General features: G+C 43.9%; 1 protein-coding gene across 1 annotated transcript in view; it reads right to left on the bottom strand.

The window, feature by feature from the left end:
- CCDC63 (coiled-coil domain containing 63) overlaps positions 1-17,486 on the bottom strand; it is a 48,593-nt gene extending 31,107 nt beyond the window's left edge. Inside the window, exons 1-4 of the mRNA XM_006865495.1 lie at positions 17,338-17,486; positions 9,984-10,173; positions 6,459-6,578; positions 3,026-3,207 (exon numbers count right to left, since the gene is read on the bottom strand). Coding sequence (XP_006865557.1) covers positions 3,026-3,207; positions 6,459-6,578; positions 9,984-10,173; positions 17,338-17,396 — 551 coding nt within the window. The 5' untranslated portion in view covers positions 17,397-17,486. The remainder of the gene's footprint in view (positions 1-3,025; positions 3,208-6,458; positions 6,579-9,983; positions 10,174-17,337) is intronic.
- Positions 17,487-22,027: the final 4,541 nt, after the last annotated feature.

Here is a 22,027-nt window from a genome sequence, read left to right as displayed (position 1 = left end):
GAAACAAGCTATATGAATGGTTGAATGTGAAGCTGATGATGTGCCCTGTAAACTTTCACTCAATGCAAAATAAAAACATTTAATTAAAAAAAAAAAAAAAAAAAGATCGAAGGGAGACTGAACAACCTACAATATGCAGATGGTACAACCTTGCTTGCTGAAAACAAAGAGAACTTAAACTGCTTACTGATGAAGATCAAAGATTACAGCCTTCAGTATGAATTGCACCTCAGTGTAAAGATAACAAAAGTCCTCACAACTGGACTAATAGATAACATGATGTTGTTAAATTCCGTGGTGTCAGTTCCGACTCATAGTGACCCTGCAACAGGGTCTCCTGAGGCTGCAAATCTTCACAGGAGCAGAAAGCCTCATCTTTCTCCCACAAAACAGCTAGTAGTTACAAACTGTCAACCTTGAGGTTAGCAGCCCAATTTGCAACCACTACGCTACCAGAGCTCCTTATGTAAGCAGGGGGAGAAAGAAAGACTAAAGTTGTCAATGATTTCATTTTGCTGGGAACCACAATCCAGCTCATGGAAACAGCAGTCAAAAAATCAGAAGACATATTGCATTGACAAATATGCTGCGAAAGACCTCTTTAGAGTGTGAAAACGCAAAGACACCAGTTTGAGAACTAAGATATACCTCATCCAAGTCCTGGTATTTTCATTTGTCTCATATGTATGTAAAAATTGGGTACTGAATAAGGAAGGTGTGGAAGAATAGATGCATTTGAATTATGGTGCTGGTGAAGCATATTGAAAGTCCCATGGACTGCCAGAACAAACAAATCTGTCTTAGAAGACATACAGCCAGAATGCTCCTTAGACTCAAGGATGGCGAGACTTTGTCTCTCGTTCTTTGGATATATTGTCAGGAGGGATCAGTCCCTGGAGAAGGACATCATGTTTGGTAAAGTGGAGGGTCAGCTAAAAAGAGGAAGCCCTCCAACGAGGTGGACTGACACAGGGGCAGAAAGGATGGACATAACAATTGTGAGGCTGGCACAGGATTGGGCAGGGTTTCATTCTGTTGTGCAATGTAGCGAATGAGTCAGAACTGACTAGTGGACACCTAACAACAACACAGAAGTTACTGACTTTGTTTAATACTTTCATCGCATCTATGAAGGTATATATGTCTTAGTAATTGGTTTTCTTTGAACTCCCCTCCATTTAAAACAGTCTTACCAACTAAGACTTATTAATACCATTTAAATTTAATGAAAGGTACTTGGAGTCCTAGTGTGGCACTGTAGGATAAGCACTGGACTGCAAGGTTGGTTTGAACTACAAAATCAGCAGTTCAAACCCACCAGCCACTCCTTGGGAACCCTGTACAGGGTCACTTTGAGTCAGAAGTGACTCCAGGGCACTTAACAACAACAAACAACGAAATCACTTTAGACTATTTAGGAGTACTTTTTAAAGCACGTATGTATGTATGCATGCATATGCACATATATATAGTTTGCTGTTATTAAGTTGCTAAGTAGTGGTTGTGTGCCACTGAGTTTGTTCCTACTCATAAAGACCCTGTATAGGGTTTCCAAGGAACAGCTGGTGGGTTTGATTCCAGCCTAGCTCTATCCATATCTACTACACAAAACATCACTGAAGCCGAGCGTTTAAATAAGGTTTGTTGGTAATACAACCAAAGTCCTTGAAGAAGAAAAGTTCTTCCTCTGTGAGCAATCAAAAAATGAATTTGAAAAAACAGCCCACCCTAAAGATGAGACTCCTAGACTAACAGGTGAATCCAAGAGAAATTAAATCTATCAAATAATCACCACATTCATAACCCAAAGGGGGCATGAGGAAGAGCATTCTAAAATGACTGCTCTTAACAGGACTCTATGTTGGATTCTTACAAGCAGTGTCTGTCCTCCAATGCAGCCTGTCACATCTGTACAATTCCCACTGGACCTTTCAAATCTGCAGAAAAAGGCTGTTTTCCCTACCCTATTCTATGTGAGCTCTGGTAGCGTAGTGGTTACAAATCTGGCTGTGAACCTCAAGGTCAGCAGTTCGAAACTACCAGCTGCTCCATGGGAGAAAGATGAGGCTTTCTGTTCCTGTAACGATTTACAGCCTCGAAAACCCTGTACAGGGTTGCTATGGGTTGGAATTGACTCGCCGGCACTTAACAACAACATTCTGCTTGTCCAAAAGTTTTAAGAAACGACGAATGTAAAAATAAAATAAAATAATTCAAATCATACAAGTGGAGAGCATGTGATTTTAAAGGTCAACTGATTCCCAAAATATGCCCTCTTCACTCTCACCTCAAAAAACTGGTTTTGTGACCTGTGACAGACTTAGGAAAGCCCTCCACTTTTCTATAACCTTCTTCTAACCCCCTATTAACTCTGTAAATGTCAATCACAGACATGCTAACTGTACTCTTATGCTTGTCTTTATAAACGTTTGTAAACAAACAGCCCTCAGAGCACTTTGTCAAGGGCTTCTTGACTCTGGTTTCCCCTTTTTGCAAAACATCCTTTTTTTCATGAATGAAACTCTTTGTTTTTTACTTTCATACAGACTCATGATCCTTTTTCTACTAAGACAGTCTTTACCATGGAATTCCTGGGTAGCACAAAAGATCAAGTGCTTGACTACTTACCGAAAGTTTGGTGGTTTGAACCCACCCAGAGTTGCCTCGGAAGAAAGCCCTGGTGATCTAAGGCTACAACCCTGGAAACCTTACAGAGCACAATTCTACTCTGCACACATGGGGTTACCATGAGTTGGAACTGAATCAACAGCAACTGTTGGGGTTTTTTTTGGAAGAGGTGGGGTGTGGGGGTAAGGATGTGGAAGGTTGGTAATTATCAAAGTAAAATTTTTAAAAATAAAATAATACTCAGAGCACTTAGTACCATATCTGGCACATAATTAGCGCTCAGGATGATAACGATCATGACAGAAGTTTCTCCAACACATCAGCCCAGGGTTAGAGGTGGCAGACAAGGAAGCGAGATACTCAGCAAGGGACCCAGAGCATCTCTCCCCAGTCCCACCTCTGTTCGTAGGCCTGAGCAGACTGCTCTATGGCCACATTCATGGTTTTCTTCTGCATGAACAGGCGCCGGAGCAGCTGCTGGTAGACATGGTCGTAAGCGGCCTTCTCAAACCGGAGGTCCTCAATCTCCTTCCGGAGCTTGGCGTTGGTGGTCAGCATATTGTCAAAGTGGATGGTAGCCTGTGGGATGGCTCATTGTTAATTTTGTAAGGTCTTGCAGTTAGAAAAGAAAATGTTTCTTTAAGAGTTGCAAACGGAAGCAGTAGAGGTAAAATGTCATGATGTCTGTAATTTGCCTTAAAATACCTCAGGGGGGCAGGATGGGGAATGACCAAAAACAGAAAAACATTAACAATTGCTACATCTAATTGATGAGTATGTGGGTGCTCATTATTTTATTGCCTCTACTTTTCTGTATGTCTTAGTAAATTTGTCTTTATGTTATGGTTATGTGCCATGGAGTTGGTTCCAGCTCATAGCAACCATGCATAGGGTTTCTGAGGCTGTAAATCTTTACAGGAGCAGAAATCCTCATCCTTCTCCCACTGAACAGCTGGTAGTTTAGAACTGCTGACCTTGAGGTTAACAACCTCACTCATAACCACTAAATTAAGGTAGTGTGAAATGCCAGCTACCAAGAAAAAGTTCCTCATATTAAGAGATTTTATTTGATTGGAGGTTTTCAAGCTATGTTTTGAGAAACCTTAGGATTCTTCAGGGCTAAGATTGGGGAAAGGATCCCTGGTGGCACAGTGGTTGAGTGCTAAGTCAGCAGTTCAAATCTACCAGAAGTCCTGTGGGAGAAAAGACCTCGAATCTGCTCCCATACTGGTTACATCCTAGGAAACCCTATGGGGCAGTTCACTCAACCACAAACAGCAATAGGATTGGGGTAAGACAAGGGAGACACCCAGGGAACCCAATTTAAGGATGTGCTCACTCTCAGGTATTAACTCTGCATTTTCAAAAGAGTTTTATACCCTAAGCTCTTTGTTATTCTAAATTTGCACATTTCACTTACTCTCAGGAAGATAACAATTACCAGTCATTTGCCCTTTAATATGAATTTTACTCCAGGTCCATTGACATGCTATCTGTGTCTGATGGTGGGATAAAAGGCCTGACCCATAAGGAGAACTCTTGGGTCTCATTGAGTAGGTAAAGAAGATTTTAAGGGCTCTTGGAGCATTCTGGGATGCAGAAATCATTGTTAGAGATGGCTACCTCATTTACTAAAAGGTATGACCACCCCTGGTCAGGTAGGAAGAGAAGAGGGAACCAGTTTGAAACATAAGAAAGTAGAAATGAAACAGGAGACACTTGTAGAAATCAAAAGAGCTACAAGGAAATACTAGGAACAATTGTACACCAACAAATTGGATGATTTGCATGAAATGCATGGTCTCCTAAGAAGGCACAGACTACCAAAAAAGACTCAAGAATAAACAAGGAATCTGAGTAGGACTAAGATGAAAAAGCAGAGCTCAACAGACAACGAATCACACATGCATTCATTAATCCATTCACTCAACCAACAGATGTTTGCTGAGCACCTACTGTGAGCCTCACACTATACCAGGAATTACTACTATATTTCTAACTGAGAGAATCATGGGTCTTCAGGAGAGCTCACTGCAGTGCAGGTTCCTGGGGCTTACCCTGGAGGTTCTAAACTCAGTGGATCTGGAGGGGAATTGTTGTGTGCCATCTAGTTGGTTCTGACTCAAAGTCACTCTGCATAGGGTTTCCAAGAGGCTGGTAGGTTAGAACTTCTGATCTTGCAGTTAACAGTCCAGTGTTTATGCTACAGCACCACTCCAGGGTCCTGAAGAGGACTTAGGAATTTATATTTTTATCACACGGCTTCAGCATTCTGAGATCACTACACATGATAATAAAAGGCACTGTTTGGCCCTCAGGCACCTTCCAGGCTAGTGGAAAAGCAAGAAAGATCAATTCCACCTGCAACATGACAGTCTGGTGTTTTGCACCTTGAGACAGTGATAAGACCTCTCTCCAAATCAGTTCATTTCCCTTTCTCATGTAGTAGGAGCTACAGGCTCATAAGTCAAACTGGAATATGTTGTTGATCCATGCTTACCATTAAGTTTCCTTGCCTCTACCTTTTCTTTTCCTGGGTGCCACCTTTCCCTCACTCTTCATCCACATAGTTTGATTAGGACTACCATTCTACCTTTGGGGGGATTTACAAGGGTAATCACGTAACTCCGGCTTGATGAATCTAGGTATTGCATTTTTCTAGCCATGCTGTTTGGTTCACAGATGAGCACATAATCCAAGCTGGTCCAATGAGAAGCATCCCTGAGACTTGTGATTGAACTCTGAGGAATAAGCAGCTCCCTTTATGCCTTTATGGAAGATTAGAGCTCTTCAAGCCATATTCATGTGGGGTGCTGCCCAAGAATAAAAGTCAATCAGAGGAAAATAGATAGAAAGAGTGTCCTGAAGACCTGGTTGGGGCAGCTATGCCTGAAGGCCTCCTTTCCACCCCGAAATTTCTCAGTTCTATGACCAATAAATTCCCTTTGCTTAAGCAATTGAGAGAATCTTGCTTACTGCAAAAGTCCCTGTGGATTGAGAGTGATCCAGAAACAATGCGTTTCCCTTGATACAGATATATATATGTGTACGCCTAACATTTTCTTGAGTCCTGGTGTGTGTGGTGCTGCAGGATAATGTGCTGGACCACAAGATTGGTTTGAGCTGCAAGGTTGATGGTTCAAACTCACCAGCCGATCTATACAGGGTTGCTATGAGTTGGAAATCACTCAACAGCACTTAACAACAACAACAACATTTTCTTAGAGACAACATAAAGTACAAAATAGTATATTAGCTATAGTAGAGGAAGAAGCCTCGGTGGTACAATGGCTTATGTTGGTCCGGTACCTGAAAGGCCAGTGGTTTAAATCCACAAGGACAGTCTACTTCCATAAAGATTTACAGCTTCCGAACCCTATGGAGCAGTTCTACTGTCCTTAGGGTCACGATGAGTCAATATCTGTGGTTCAATAATAGACGATGAATGAGCAGATTCCTTGGGGGAGGAGGCAAATTATCCTGCTTCGTAAAAGGTATTATTTAAGCTACTTCTTGAAAATGAGAAGGAGCTTTTGTGACATGGAACTATAAGTAGACACTGGGTGATGGAATAACAGCATGTCCTAAGGTCCAGAACGCAAGGAAAAGAAAGGCATGCTGGGTAATGATGAGCCATACAGAGTGGGTGGAACAGAGTGGGTGGTAAGTTCTAAAGGACTGCCTGGCCTGTGTGTACACCATTAGTCCACCTTATCCTGAATCAACCAATGAAATGAGATGCTCTGCTAATGGCTCAGATGATGTCATTCTTTACCCTGAGCAAAGCTGGGCAGAGCTGTTTACAAAGTGGCAGAGAACACCATACATACAAGATTCAAACGAGTTTCCAAACTGTGGATCTGTTTTTGCAGTTTTCGGGGGTTATTGGCCTCCTGCATTTTGGTGAAGATCTGCCTTTGGTTTATAATCTTTTTCTCCATCTCAGTAATCTGGAAAAAGAAAGAGAAAAACTGAGTTTGTTAACATCTGTATGGATATAACTCTACAGTTCACTAACTCAAGTGTATTAAAAACAAAATGTTCTTTCTCCTCCTAAATATGGAATTTTATTTTCCATCTTGGATGCCTGCTCAGTTTAATGTAACCTGAGCCAGTTTATGTAAAAATGAGGCAATGTAGTTTCTACTCTTACCTACACATGTAAGTCTCGTTCAAGTGTTCCTAATTCCACTGTATCCTAAAACTATGGTTTCTAGTCAAAATGGCATTGTTCCCAAATGGGCTGTCTGTACATTTGTAGAGGTGTTTTTATGGCTGTTGTAATGATGGGACACAACCATTCTGCAATGTGCAGAAATAACCGCAAATACTCAAGAATTTTCTCCCAGTCCTTGGGACTTTCCAGTGCCCCTCTAGACATTGTGTATGTAAGGAATCTCTTCTTTATACGTCCCTGTACCTGAAATCTTTGTTTGAGGGTGGTAAACAAACAGGCTGGATTTGGCCCTGGGACTGGAATTTGCTGCCCCAGGTTTACTCTAAACCAATTATGGCAAATCCATTTCCCTTTGCCAATGATTGGCCTAGAAGTTATTACGTTGCCCAGCCCAGGCCAATGAGAGGAAACCTGCTGAGGTATTTTGTGAATATTCTCTCCTCAGAAGACACTATCATGTAATTTGCCCTTCTTCATATCTTTGAATGTGGTTGTGTGAGAAGCTGATATCATTTAAGCTTTGGTCGCCATTTTGTGACAATGAGGAAATGACCAAGAGGATCAGAGAGAGATGGTAAATCATCGCTGGGATGGCCTAGTCCCAGACAGATGCCTTATTACATAAGAAAAGCACATGTTTCATCTCTCAGCTGCTTTTATTTGCAGTCAAACACATTCTCACTAGTGCTTCCAAGAAGATGGCAGCTTATTATCAGGAACTGAGGGTACAGTTGAGTGGCCCACAAACTGGTGAGGTAAATTCATTTTATTTATGATTGATATTCTCCTGGGCTTGGGCTTCAGCCATATAACACCACACTTACAAAATGCCCACAGAGCAAAACTAAAGAGCTTTATCAGTTCTGACAGACATACAAAGTCAAGTTCCCTGTTCTACTTTGTATCCCTTTCCTGCCCTCTCTGTGCACTAGCAGCATCCTCAACACAAACCCTCACGAACTCACTGATGAACTAAAACAGGGACTGGTCTTCAGTTTATGGAGGGCAGCATCTCCAGACTGCCACATCTGCTCTAAAAGGACGTCCACCCTGCTGGAGCTGACACTGTCCCCTCCCCACCTGGCCGAGTTCTCGGCGGGCTTCCACTCCTTCTCAACGAGAAGCTGTAGCATCAGCATTTTTTCAGAGGCTCTTGTGATTAAATTCAGAGTAAAGATCTCTTTGGTGTCTTTGTGTTGGACACTGCTTTTGTGACACTGAGAATAATTAGATCTCTACCTAATGGGAGACATTATTGAAACCTGCACTGGTGGAGAGTGTATTGCCTAAGCAAGTTGCTGTTTTCCAATCAGCTTATTAATTATTTTGTACGACCATGCAGTGCTGATAAGGTTCCCTGTCTCCAGTAACCTCTTGCAAGGATGGGGTTCTGGGCTCAATTGGGCCTGGAGTGGAGGGATTCTGGAATGTGCCCATCCTGGGATTAAATTTGAATAAAGAGGATTTGCTTTAGCTGGTGAGGGTCATATTCTTTTAAGGACCCTAAACTAAGTTGTCTCTTCATAATGCTTCTGAGGATCTGTGCTCCCCTCTTTTTTTCAATTTTCCTTTATTACCTCCTTTCTTATTCATTCATTCACAAGTCATTAATTCAGTCATTCATCAATGTTTATCACATGTCTGGGCCCTAGAGTGGCACTGTAAAATAAGCACTGGACTGCTAACTTCTTTACAAACCCACCAGCCACTGTTGGAAACTCTATACAGGGTCACTATGAGTCAGAACCAACTCAATGACACGCAATAACAACCTCAACATTAAATACCTGCTCTGTACCAGTCAATAGGAGTATGATGGTCATGGAGACAGAGATGGCCCCTGCCCTCAGAGAGCTGACTATCTAGATCTAGGGGTAGAAAATCATACAGGTGTAAGTCCTAGGGGGAAGAAGATAAAAATTATTCTGGATGTTTGAGCACCATCTGGGTGTTTGAGGCGAGACCTGAAGGATGAAGAGAAGTTCCCCAAGCAGAAAAGAGGGAGAAGAGCCTTCCAGGCAGAAGGAACAGCATGTGTAAAGGCATGGAAGTGAAAGGTAACCCAGTGGGTTCCAAGGACATCAGGAAGGCCGGAGTGGATGGAGCACAGAGAGGAAGGGACCCCCGGAGAGAAGGTGGAACAGGTGGGAGGGGCACCATTTAGTAGAAAAACTAACCCAAGGAGTTGGTCTTTATCGAAAGAACAATGGGAACTTACCAGGGGGGATTTTTGGAGAGGGGAGGGAGTTGTACTTTTTTTTTTCTTCTAATAATAAATTTATATACAAGGAATCTTTGTGTTGCAATGGTTAAGACCTTGGCTGTCAACCAAAGAGTCTGAGGGTCCCACCCATGAGTGGTTCTACAGAAGAAACAACCTGACCACTGGCTCCCATAAAGATCATTGTCTAGGGATCCCTACGGGGCAGTGTTACTCTGCCACATGACATCACTAGATGTCAGAATCAACTCCACAGCACACAATACATCACAACTTATATATGGAGGGGGCTTCCAAAAGCTCATAAAAAAATTCAATTATTGATTAATTCTATTTTCCTACAAGTTTTTTTTGAGCCCCCTCATACAGTCCTGATGGGTGTTGAGGTGCCCTGGTAGTGGAGTGGTAAAGTGCTTGGCTTCTACAAGGTCGGTGGTTCAAACCCACCAGCCACTCCTTGGGAGAACTATGAGGTAGTCTGTTTCTGTAAAGATTGTTGTTGTTGTTAAGTGCCGTTGAATCAATTCCAACTCATAGCAACCCTGTATAGGGTTTCCAAAGAGTGGCTGGTGGGTTTAAACCACCATCCCTGCTGTTAGCAGACCAGTGTTTATCCTACAGTGCCACAGCAAGACTCTTCCATAGAGGTTGTTGGTGTTGTTAAGGGTCATCGAGACCTTGTATAAAGGGTTTCCAAGGAGCAGCTGGTGAGTTTGAACCACCAACCTTGTGTTTCAAACCAACCTTGCGGTCCAGTGCTTTATCCTACAATGCCACACCAAACCCTAAGGGACAGTTCCACTCTCTTCTATAGGGTGGGTCACTGTGGGTCCGAATCAATTTGATGGCAACCAGTTTGGTTTGGGTTTGTGGATGCTGGGGTGTCAGGTGCTTCCCCCTCCTTTCCTGCCGCTACTCGGGGTCTTTTAGGGGACGCCTGTAGGAGAAATGCCACACCTTCTCATCCAGCTCCAGCAGCAGCAGCTTCGTGGATTGAATCAGGGACTCGTAATCCTCCTTGGTTTGCAGCAGGAACCGCACCTCCAAGTAGTTCTTCTCATTCAGATTCATGTTCTTGGAGGACTTGATGAGACTCAGAAGCAGGGTGATCTCATCCCGCTCGTCTTGCAGCGTCTTGATTTCTTTGCTGGCGGGGAGAGAAGGAAATGGTGCAAGGAGAACTCTGAGCCTCCAGAGGTTTCCAAGAATGTTATGGACTGAATTGTGTACCCTCCAAAATACGTGTTGTAAGTCCTCTACCTGTGGTTAGAATAGGTTCTCTTTGTTGTGTTAATTGGATAGGATAAGTGTGGTGGTACCGGTGTGCTATGCAGTCGGTTCTGACTCACAGTGGACGCTGCACAGGGCTTCTGTGCCGAGGACCTGCCTCGACATAGGTGTTTGGTTCACAAGGTGGGGATATCTGGGGGCGACAGGGATAGCAGAAGATGAGACACAAAGACGCAACGAGAGAGACAAAGAGACACCCCGAAACCAGAGTGGATGCATTACTGGTGTGCGGCAGATCTGGCGTGGTGAACATCTTAGCTATGAGGGCAGTAAGATCCCGCATAGCAAACATCTTAGCTATACGGGCAGTACGTTCCCTTTGCTAGCTGGTCATCCACGCATGCCTAGTCAGCCGTATAGCACGCTCTCCAAGCTGTGATGCACACCTGGTTCGGCCCGCGCCTCCGTTTTATTTAGGGGAGGCACTTTAAACAAAGCTGGGAGGGACTAAGACAAGGTACAGCTAACATACGTAATTTTCCAGACATTCAGGCAGCTTTACAACGTACTTCGCAGGTTCGAATCTCACGACCATAACTTGGTTCCTCAAGCTTAATTAACATACCTTTTAGCACCTAGCCTCAAATGGGGGAAGGAAAAGGAGGATTGGGAGGAGTCCCATTGTGTCTGCTGCCCAGCCCAGGTTTCTCAGGAAGCGAGATGCCTCGGTGAATAGGGCTGCACCTGGAAACACTTTAGGAAGGGTGTCCTTTTGTCCTTAGAACAAAGACCCGGGGAGCCACCCAATTTACTTTGACTGAATTCTTTGAGGGAAGAACTTTGCCTTTTTGGAATTTTAGTCTCGGCTTTTAGGAAACTATTACATTTATTAGTGGATATCAGGGCTTCATGTATGCAATTAATAATAAACATAACTGAACACTAAGATGAAAAACAGTTTGCTATGTCTGCTAGGTGGCTAGAGTCTGTTCCTCAGAGCCTGTGGCTTGTATGGTCTGCAACACTTGGGCCCACATGGCCTCGAACTCCTGACCGGGTCTGGACGGTCTGCAACACTTCTGAAGCTGTAAATCTTTACAGGAGCCAAAAGCCTCATATTTCTCCCATGGAACAGCTGGTTGTTTTGAACTGCTGACCCTGAGGATAGCCACCTGACTTGTAACTACTATGCTACCAGAGCTCCTGGTCTAAGTGTACAGTGTGGATATAAAAGAATAGATTTAACAAGCCAGCACAGATGGTGGAAGATAGATGTTAAATCACACGAAGATCACAGGAAGCTGAAAAGAAACAAGGACCTCTCCCGCAGAGCAGACACAGACAGAAAGTCTCTTTCCCTGTAGACCAAAGTCATAGTGAACCTGTAGGACAATGCAAAACTGCTCCACAGGGTTTCCAAGGCTGGAAATTTTGCCCCCAGGAGGAACTGATGGGTTCTAAGCATTGGCTTTTTGGTTAGCAGTCAAGCACTTTAATCACTATGCCACCAAGGGTCTGGTCCCTCCCTAGATATAGTACCCTGAATTTGGACTTCTAGTCTAAACTAAGAAAATAAATTTCTGTTCATTTGAGTCATCCACTTGTAGTATTTCTGTTATAATAGCACTAGATAAGTACTGATGTGGCTCTGTAGGGTCAACATTGGACTTCTAAGTTCAAGGTCGGCAGTTCAAAGCCACCAGCTGCTTGGAACCCCTATACAGGGTCGCTCTGAGTTAGAACTGACTCGAAGGCACTTAACAACAAGAGATAACTACAATAGAGTTTCTACTTCCCATCAGATGTGATCATGCGAGAGATGAAGGGAAGGTAGGCATAGAGTGGTTTCAGACCCAGGCCTGAGACCTGTTGTTGTTGTTATTGTTGTTGGCTGCTGTCTAGTTAGTCCACGATTCATACCAACTGAACAAAACACTGCCTGATCCTTAGCCATCCTCATGATTGTTTGTGGGACGGACCATTGTGATCCACAGGGTTTTCACTGGCTGATTTTTGGAAGTAGATTGCCAGGTCTTTCTTCCCTGTCTTAGTCCACTAAAACCTGTTCTGCATCAGAGCAATAGACAAGCCTCCTCTGATGAACAGATGGTGCTTGTGCATGAGGTACATTGGTTAGAAATCAAGCCCGGTTCTCCTTCACGGAAGACAAGAATCTGACATTGAATCACCACTGACTGCTCTCTGCCTGAGACTATTCACTGCAGTTTCCACAGCTCTGCCCTTCAATAAAGAGAGACTGTTTTCCTAGGGGACAATTTGCAATTGGGCCTGTCAAAACCCATTCCCTAGACATGGCTGGAGCCCCATCTTCTCCTTAGCCAGCAGTTCCACTGGCATTTCTCTGCCTCTGTCTGCTTCCAGATTTGACAGCCAATTATCTCTGGTAACAAGGGGCAAACATCAGACAAGGTTTTTCAAGCTTGTGTCAACCCAGAGTGGCACCGTCACCTAACCTCCACTTGTTTCTCTACTTGGGCTACTAATGATTTATGATATCTGATTGATATGAGTCTCCGCTTTTCTCTTCCCCGATCTCTTGTGGAAAAAAGACAAGGTGAAAGTGGGCAAGAAAGAGGAACGTTGGTAAAGAGAGGGATTTGGAGAAAAGGAAAGGAGACTTGAGAAACTGCACACTGCACAGCAGAGAGTGGTTGCATTGCTCAGAGTGGTTTGTAGGCCAGCCATCAGCATCCTTTGGAAGCTTATAGAAACGTAGACTCTCAGGCTCCAATCCAGACCTATTGATTCAGAACCTGCTTTGAAACATGCTCAAGTGATTAGAATGCACATTGAAGTTTTAACAGCACCTGTCTAGAACAGCAAAGAATGTTCTAGAGAAGAGGCTGGCAAACTTTTCCCTGCAGGAAGTTAGAAAGTAAGTATTTCAGGCTTTTCAGGTCATAGCGACTCTATTGCAGACACTCAGTTCTGTCACTGCAGCACAGCTGTCATCAGCGACACACAAATAAATAGGCACAGCTGGGTGCCAATAAAACTTTATTTATAAAAACAGGTGGTGCCAGATTTGGTCCTCGGGCCATAGTTTTCCAGCTCCTTTTATGAAACAGAGCTGCCTAATATTCAGTGATGGAAATGTCCTTTATCTATGAGGCCTAATAGTAGGTTTGTGTGGCTACTGAGCACCAGAAATGCAGTTCCGCAACCGAGGACTGAAATTTTGTTTTACTTTAAGGAATCAAAAAAATGTAAATAGCTACATGTGGCTAATGATTGATGGTTTGTGGATACCCAATTCTGTTGTGTACCGTCAAGTAGGTTCTAACTCATAGTGACCCTGTATAGGGTTTCTGAAGCTGTGAAGCTTTAGGGGAGCAGAAAGCTTCATCTTTCTCCCATGAAGCAGCTGGTGAATTCAAACTGCTGGCCTTGTGATTAGCAGCCCAACACAAGGCCATCAGTTTGAATTCACCAGCCTTCTGATAATATGTCTGAAGTATGAGAGATGAAGTCTAGCCATCCTGGCTTCCAAGGAGCACTCTGGCTGCACTTCTTCCAACACAGATCTGTTTGTTCTTTTGGCAGTCCATGGCACTTTCAATATTCTCCTCCAACACCATAATTCAAATGCATCAAATCTTCTATGGTTTTCCTTATCTACTGTCCAACTCTCACATTCATATGAGGTTATTGAAAATACCACAGTTTGGGTCAGGCGCACCTTAGTCCTCAAACTGACATCTTTGGTTCTAGAGACGGCCGTTTATCTTTTAAAAAACCTATAACACCTGTGATTTTTCTCGCCCTTGTAACCTTCTCCAAGGAGTCCTAGTAGTGCTGTGAGCTAAGCAAAAGGCTGCTTAATTGCAAGGTCAGTGGTTCAAACCCACCAATTACTCTGCAGAAGAAAGATGAAGTTGTCTGCTCCCATACAGATTTTCAGTCTCAGAAATCCTAAGAAGCAATTCTACTCTGTCCTACAGAGTCACTGTGAGTCAGAGTTGACTTGATGGCAGTGGGATTGAGTTGGCTTAACCTTCTTCTGGAAAGGGGTCTTTGTTAAGGTGGAGAGAGAAAAATAAGAGAGACTTAGTACAACACTATACCAGATGTTATGGACTGAATTGTTGTTGCTAAGTGCCACCGAGTCAGTTCCAACTCATCGTGACACTGTATAGGGTTTCTGAGGCTTTTAAATTTTCAACTGGAAGGTTCGTCTTTCTTCCATCGAGAGACTGGTAAGCACGAACCGTGGACCTTGTGGTTGGCAGTCCAGTATTTATTGTATGGACTGAATTATGTCCCATAAAACAAGAGTTGTAAAACCTTACTCCTAATTCCCAAATGGGTATTATCCCATTTGGGGAAAGGATTTCTGTGTCATGTTAATGCGGTCATATCAATGTAGGGTGTGTCTTAAGTCAGTCATTTCTGAGATCTAAAAGGAGCAGGTTGGGCACAGAAGCAAGCAAGCATAGACTGAGGAAGACAGATGCCACACAACATGATGAATGCCAAGGAACCGAGGAACAGAAGCTGGCAAGAGACAAGGACCTTTCCTCAAAGTAAGAAAACCTTCCCCTAGAGCCTGCGCCCTGAATTCAGACTTCTAGACTTTCAGAAGAACAAACAAACTGCCTTAGAAGAGGTATACCCAGAATGTTCCTTTGAAGTCAGGATGAGAAGACTTCATCCCTGCTACTTTGGACATATTAACAAGAGGGACCAGTGCCTAGAGAAGGACATCATGCTTGGTGGTAAAGTGGAGGGTCAGTGAAAAAGAGGAAGACCCCCCCCAACAAGATGGACTGCCATAGTGGCTACAACAAATGGGCTCAGGCATACTAACTAAGGATGGCTCAGGACCAGGCAGTTTTGTTCTGTTGTATGTAGGGTCACCATGAGGTGGAACCAACTTAAAGGCACCTAAAAACAAACAACTACAATAAATAACCTCCTAAACTGTAGAAGAAGAGATTTCTGTTTATTCAAGGCATCTGGCACTCGAGAACTAAGACGCTCACAAACTCAAACGTAGGGGACAGTCATCTCCCACAACTCAGGACTGATGTTTAGACAGCAAACAAAAGCTCAGTGGAGAGAGAAACAGGAACCTGAGGCATCGGGCACCTTCCTCTGGAGCCCAAGAAACCCCTGGATCTTAATCATAAAAACCCCTCCTTACTACAACATCTCGGACAGTCTTCTCTTAAAACCAGTGTCTTTAGGCAGAAGACCACAGGTCCCCAGAAGTCAGTTCCTCAAAACAATTGAAAGCAAGGACTCAAATAGATACTTGAACATTGATAGTGTGACATCACAGATGGTAAAAATGATTAACATGCTCAGTTGCTAACTGAAAGGTTGGTGGTTCGAATCCATTCAGATGTACCTCAAATGAAAGCATTGGCTATCGACTTCTGGAAACTTCAGTCATTCAAAATGATGAGAACTTCTTAGCCACTACCCAACAACTTGAGGCAATGAGTTGCAGAAGCCTGGGGTCTCAGGACTATAGTCTCAGGGGATAACACGGTTAATCACATAACATAGTCCACAAAGACAATGTTCTACATACTACTTTGGTATCAAATGGGATCATATAAGCTCATAAGCGGCCATCTAAGGTGCAACTATTGGTCTCTCCATGTGCAGAGGAAAGAAGAGTGATGAAAATTGAAGATACTTGGGATCAATTAATCCAATGGACTAATGGAACACATGAAATCAGTCGTCATGACTCCAAGACCAGAAGTAGATGGTGCCAGGCTTGCACAACCAACTGCTCTGATAGGGATCATAGTAGAAGGCTTCAGCCAGAGTGGAAGACAATATGGAACAAAACTCAAAATTACAAAAAGATCACGCTTAGTAGTCAGAAAGGGACTGGAGGAACCAGAGACTATGGTCCTTGGCCACCATTCAGGTTTAGAATGGAACTCACCCACATGGCCCAATTTTTAATTAAGTGGTAGATAGCCATATGGAGGGACAAAAACACTAGGGAAGTATGCTCACCATGGAATTCAAGATCAAAAGGGCAACATTTACCTGGGGCATGATTCAGAGGGGTTGTGAAGGAGGGTGGGATGGAGGGAGGAAGAGAGATAATTGTTGCTACATGGAATCATTGAGATGAAACAGTGTGTGTGATTGGTTGGATGCAAAACTTAAGAGCAACCTTATGTGTGTCAAAGTAGAACTGTGCTCTCCACAAGATTTTAGTGGGATTTAACCCGCAACACTCAGAAAAACTGTTTTCTGTAAACCTTGGCTCAGGTCACAATAAAAAGTTTCAAATAACAACAACAACAACAAATCCTGTTATTGAAGGCCCTGTAGAGAGCACAGTTCTACTTTGATACACAGGGTTGCTATGAATTGCTGTCAACTCAACAGCAAGTGTTTAATGGTCATTGTAGCATTATTCACAGTAGTCTCTCAATGGAACGGGTCCAAAAAATGCTTTCTACCCATACTGTGAAATATTATTCAATCTTAAAAGAGAAACAGTATGGATGAACCTTGAAAACATTATGCTCAGTGAAAGAAACTGGATACAATACGAGAAATATTACATGATTCCACTTACAGGAGATGCTTAGAATTGGCAAACACAGACACAGAAAATAGATTTGAGGCTACCAGAGGGCTGGGGAGGGAGGATTAATGCTTAATGGGCACTGAGCATTTGTTTGTGATGACAGAACTACACTGTTGTAAGAGGTGCACAATATTGTAAACATAATTAATAACTCAGCATGTTGTTGTTGTTAAGTGTCCTCAAGTCAGTTCCAACTCAGGGCTCTGTATAGGGTTTCCGAGGAGTGGCTGGTGGGTTTGAACCGTTGACCTGAGGCTAGCAGTCTGGTGCTTATCCTACAGAGCCACATCAGGACTCCAATAACACTGAATAGTACATTTAAAAATAGTTTAAATGGCATATGTTAGATATATTTTTACCACAATTTTTTTTTTTTCTTTTTAAAGGCAAAAGTAAATTCCTGCCTCAAAGGCCACAAGAGAAGAAGGCAAATACTATGAAACCAAACCCAAAATTTTTTTCAAGTTCACTCAGAACAAAATTCTGGCAGTCACTTACTGCTGGTTTGTGATTTTCTGCTGGGAGCGGAAGTTAAAGGCCTTCCGGCTGTCCACCATTTTACGGAACTGCTGCCTCAGTCTGCGAAGCTCCGTCTCTGCCTGCTGCTCTTTGGTCTTCTCTGAAACTTCCTGGGGAGACTCGGAGTCTTTTCTTATGGGCTTTTTTGGTTCAGAGAGACAGAAGGCAGGGGACAACAGGTTAGACAAAGAAGGTCACATTTCAGCTCAGGGTGGGGAGGGGAAAGGCGGAAAGCCACCATGAGTGATGTGATGTGTATCTGTTAAATGGAAAACCTGTCCAGGGTGGCCATGGTAAAAGAAGGCTGGACCCCATAACTGTGTACTGAAAAGGCAGCCTTGTTATGCTGGGTAAGAGGGTGCTCTTTGGAGTCTTAGGTTCAAGTCCCAACTCTTGCCACTTATGAGCTGTGTGGCTTTGGACAAGTCACTTAACATCTTTGAGTCTCTAGTCCCTTGTCTATAAAATGGGTATGCATTTTATATGTATTGATGTGCTGTGAAAATTAAATTAAGAAATAAGTGTAAAGCAAACAGTACAGTGCCTGACCCATAGTTAAACACTCCTTACACAGAACTCTTCTTACCATCGGCATCTTGAAGGACTGTGCTTGCCTCTGCTCAGTCAAAGCCAGGGATTGCTTCTCTCTCTCTCTGCAATGCCCTGTCCACAGAAGATAACTTTTAAGTCAGCCTACAGCACCTCCTTTCCCCCTCCCCCACCTTCTGCGGTCCCTTCCTCCTCCCTCAACTTGGCACCCGAGGAGGACACAGCAGATGGCTGCCCGGGTGTGAAAAGAGGTACTTAAAAAAATAAACGCAATGTTTGCTTGAAACCTGTTCCTCACACGATTTATTATTAGGAGCTGGGCAGATTGTTCTGGAGTGCCAGTTGCCCTTCTGCTCTCTGTGTTCCCAAAGAGTAAGGGGCAAAATGGCATCAGGTTGTTGTGTACCCTAGTGGGGTTAAAACGAAATTTGCCCAACTTCAGTTTCAGCTGGTGGTGCTGAGAGGCATTTTGATAATACCATTAATTTAAATTCCTCTGACCCGTAAGAACTCAGAGGAGACCATTGCACCCCAACTCCCAGACTTCAGAGGATACATTCTTGAAGCAGAAACTTCAAGCTGATGCAGAGGTTAAAAAAAGAAAAATGCACTAGTTGTAGAGATGTTTTGAACTGAGCTCAAATCTCTCCTCGGCTACTGACTGTACTTGTTAAGTGCTGTGGAGTCGATTCCAACTCATAGCGACCCAGTATACGGTTTCCTAGGAGCGATTGGTGAGTTTGAACCACCGACCTTGTGATTCAAATCGATCTTGAAGACCTACGCTTATATTATTACAGCGCCACACTAACTTGGGTAAATCAGTTCTCTGGGCCTCAATTTCCTCATCTGGAAGATGGGAAACATTCTAGAAGCCACCTCACAGACTGTTGAGCTTGTAAGGACCCTATCACTGTGCCTGGCACATTCTAAATGTCCAGTAAACTGTGGTTGGTATGGTATGAGTTATTTCATGTAGTGAACATTTAGAGTAGTGAATGTTTACGAGAGTTTGGGGAACTCTTCCACCCCGAATTTCCTTTGGGAAGTCACACCCTCCCTCACTCCTGGAGCTTCTGGATTGGAGCGTGTGTCTCTAGATGGGCCAATCAGAATGCCAGACCCCTGACTAATCTGCACATTTCCCTAAAGCCGGCGGGCCTGAGTGATTATTAGTTCAGAGACAAGGACAGGATCCTGCCTAGTTTAAGCAGAATGAATAGTGGGATTTAACCGTGAACATTCAGAAAAACTGTTTTCTGATACACTTGAATTCAGGTGAATTTAGATTGACAGTGAGTGGCATCCATGCTACCTCTGCACGGGGCCTGAGAATAAAGCCAAGATGGAGGAGCACAGACAAATCCTGAGGATAGCATCCAAGCATTTGAATTAAGTCAAGTCTGAAGATAACATCTGGGTGACGATCAATTACATGAAGCCCTATATTCCTTTAAAGCAACCCACAGCGTGTTTTCTAAATGAGTTATGTGGTGAAGTCCAGAGGCCCAGGTCAGGGTCTTCAGTCTATTCATTACAGCATCTATAGGACAAGGCACATGAGAAACTCTTGGCAAATACTGGTTGAATGAATGAAGTTTCCTCCCACAGAGATCGTTTTTACAGTCTAATATTTAATTCACTGGAGAACAGGAGGTCTCCTCTTGATAGGTGTTGATAGAAAAGCTTGGCCCTTCGTAAAGGGTTTACAGGGGCCCTTCAGGCAGTCAGCAGTGTGGATTATAAAATATCAGGTCTTCTGGGAGCTTGAGGTAAGGAAGGGCGTGGGAGCTGTAAAACTGAACCTGGGTTGCATAACCTTGCATTAAATGAAATACCTGCTTAGGGCAAAGCAGCAGTGCTGCAACATACGCATTTTTTTTCTACCGTAATTACCCCCTCCTCTTTTTTTTTTAAAGGTTATTATTTTTTAAATTTAGGATTGCTATGGGATAAAACTTAAGTTTGTAGGCTTTCTTGTTATTTTACACCGTGTGGCGCTGTGGGTTAATGTGCCTGACTGCACAGTCGGTTTGAACCGCACGGTCAGCAGTTCAAGCTCACCAGCCACTCCTCATAAACCCTATACAGGGTCGCTGTACTTAGCAACAACAATTTGTTTGCGTTTAATTAAGGAGGGTATTTCCTGGTGTGACGCTATGGGTTAATGCGCTGGACTGCAAGGTAGGTTTGAACTACAAGGTCGGCGCTTCAAGCTCACCAATTCTTGGAAACCGTATTCTTGGAAACCCTATACAGGGTCGCTATGGGTTGAAACTAGCTCGTTGGCACTTAACACAATAACACGGTATTTCCAGGGTTTAGGTCAGAATGGGCTGGGAGCAGCCCCTCTGCCTCTGCTTCGCCCTGTCAGTCCTCCAGGGAAAGGGGGCGCTGTGGAGCTGCAGTCCTGGTGGGCAAACATACCAGGGTCGCCAAGCCTGAGACTCAGACGAAGGGTAGGATGGCGGCTCCCAGGGCGAGTCAGACGGCGCCTTGGGGGACTGCTCACTGTGCGGTCCCCACTGCGCCAGCCTGGACGTTCTTGAACCTCTGGAACGGCACCTTTGTGACCGCAAACGGTGCCTTTGTGACCTGTGTTTTCTCTGGGAGAGGACCAAAGCAGGTGGAAAAGACAGGCTAGAGGAATATACCATAGTCCTCGGAGACTCCTTTCACCCCAGAGGCCTCTTACCAGACTAGCCAGCCTCTCCTGGCACTAAGTGACTTCTCGACTCAATCAACACTCAGTCCCTCACCCGTTCACTCTCCATGCTGTTCAGTCCCTCAGGTGCTATCTCTTCACTCATCCACTTAACAGCAGCCCCATCTACCATCTTCTTCCTCACCCCTCACTCAGACCTCACACAACCTTCCTCACTTCCTGCTGGGTACATACATACTTACTCTTGTTTAACTCAAAGGAGCCCAATTCTTCATGCTCTATGGAAAAAAAATAATGGCAGTAACATCAGCAGTATGGAGATTACCCATCATTCTCTGTGTGAAGCATGGAATGGGGCGCTACCTGACTTTGGTCTTTTAAAGAGGAACATGTTTCATACAAATGGCCCTAAAAAATATGCTGACGTTCCTTCCTCTGAAGGAGGGCTAAAGTGAAGAAACAGTTACTGTTTTCAGGGCTGAAGGAAAATGATTACGGAAACTGGTTTATCTATAGGAATTCTGACTCCATGAGATTTCCACTTTACCTAATTTCCAGAGTGAATTGTGGTGTGCTGTGCACTGGAACTGGACTGCAAGGTCAACAGTGCAAATCCACCAGTCGCTCTTCGGAAACCTTACACAGGGTCCTGATGACACTTAGCAGCAACAGTCAGCTGTACTGAAGTTTCTAACCCCTTCTCACCCCTGGTGTGGTGCTGTGGGTTAATAAGCGGGACTGCAAAGTTAAACTGCAAAGGTAGCGGTTCAAGCACACCAGCTGCTCCTCGGAAACCCTATACAGGGTCACTGTGAGTTGAGACCATCTTGACGGCACTTAACAACAACCTCTAAACTTTTGGAACAATATATGTTGTAGAACTTACCGTATTCTTGGGGTGGTATGTGCCTCTGAGTCCGTTCTGACTCATAAGCAACCTTGTATAGGGTTTCCAAGAGCAAATGGTGGGGCTGCATGCCAATCTTGAGGTTACCAGTCTAGTGCTTATCTTTGGTGTTAGGAAGGTAATACGGTATATCCTGGATAGAACAGAGAAACTTCTTGCTCCTGATGTTGCTGGCAACTCTCTTGAAGCATGAGGGAAGTCAGTTTGAGGTCAAGGGTCTGGGCAGCACGTCCAAATCAAACACACTAATATATATACAAGGAAACCCTATTCGTGCCAAATAGGGTAACAATTATGAGCAGCATCATGACAGGTCTCCCTCCAAATGATTCCCTTAAAGTGTTTAGGGGCAAATATTACCATCCCATTTCATAGATAAGGAAACTGAGGTTTTGAAAAGCAGAGTGGTTTTTGCAGGCTCATCCAACTAGAAAGAGAGACAGATTTGAATGCAAAGCTGACTCTGTCTAGAGCCTGGTGCCTTTCCAGCGCCCAGAATGAAACCACAGCTCCCAGCCCGGCTGCTCCTCTGGGAGCTGATTTCTCCC

This window comes from Chrysochloris asiatica, unplaced genomic scaffold, assembly GCF_000296735.1.
Source record: "Chrysochloris asiatica unplaced genomic scaffold, ChrAsi1.0 scaffold00078, whole genome shotgun sequence".
Classification (NCBI taxonomy): Eukaryota; Metazoa; Chordata; class Mammalia; order Afrosoricida; family Chrysochloridae; genus Chrysochloris; species Chrysochloris asiatica.
This window is presented reverse-complemented; position numbering and strand designations above follow the sequence as displayed.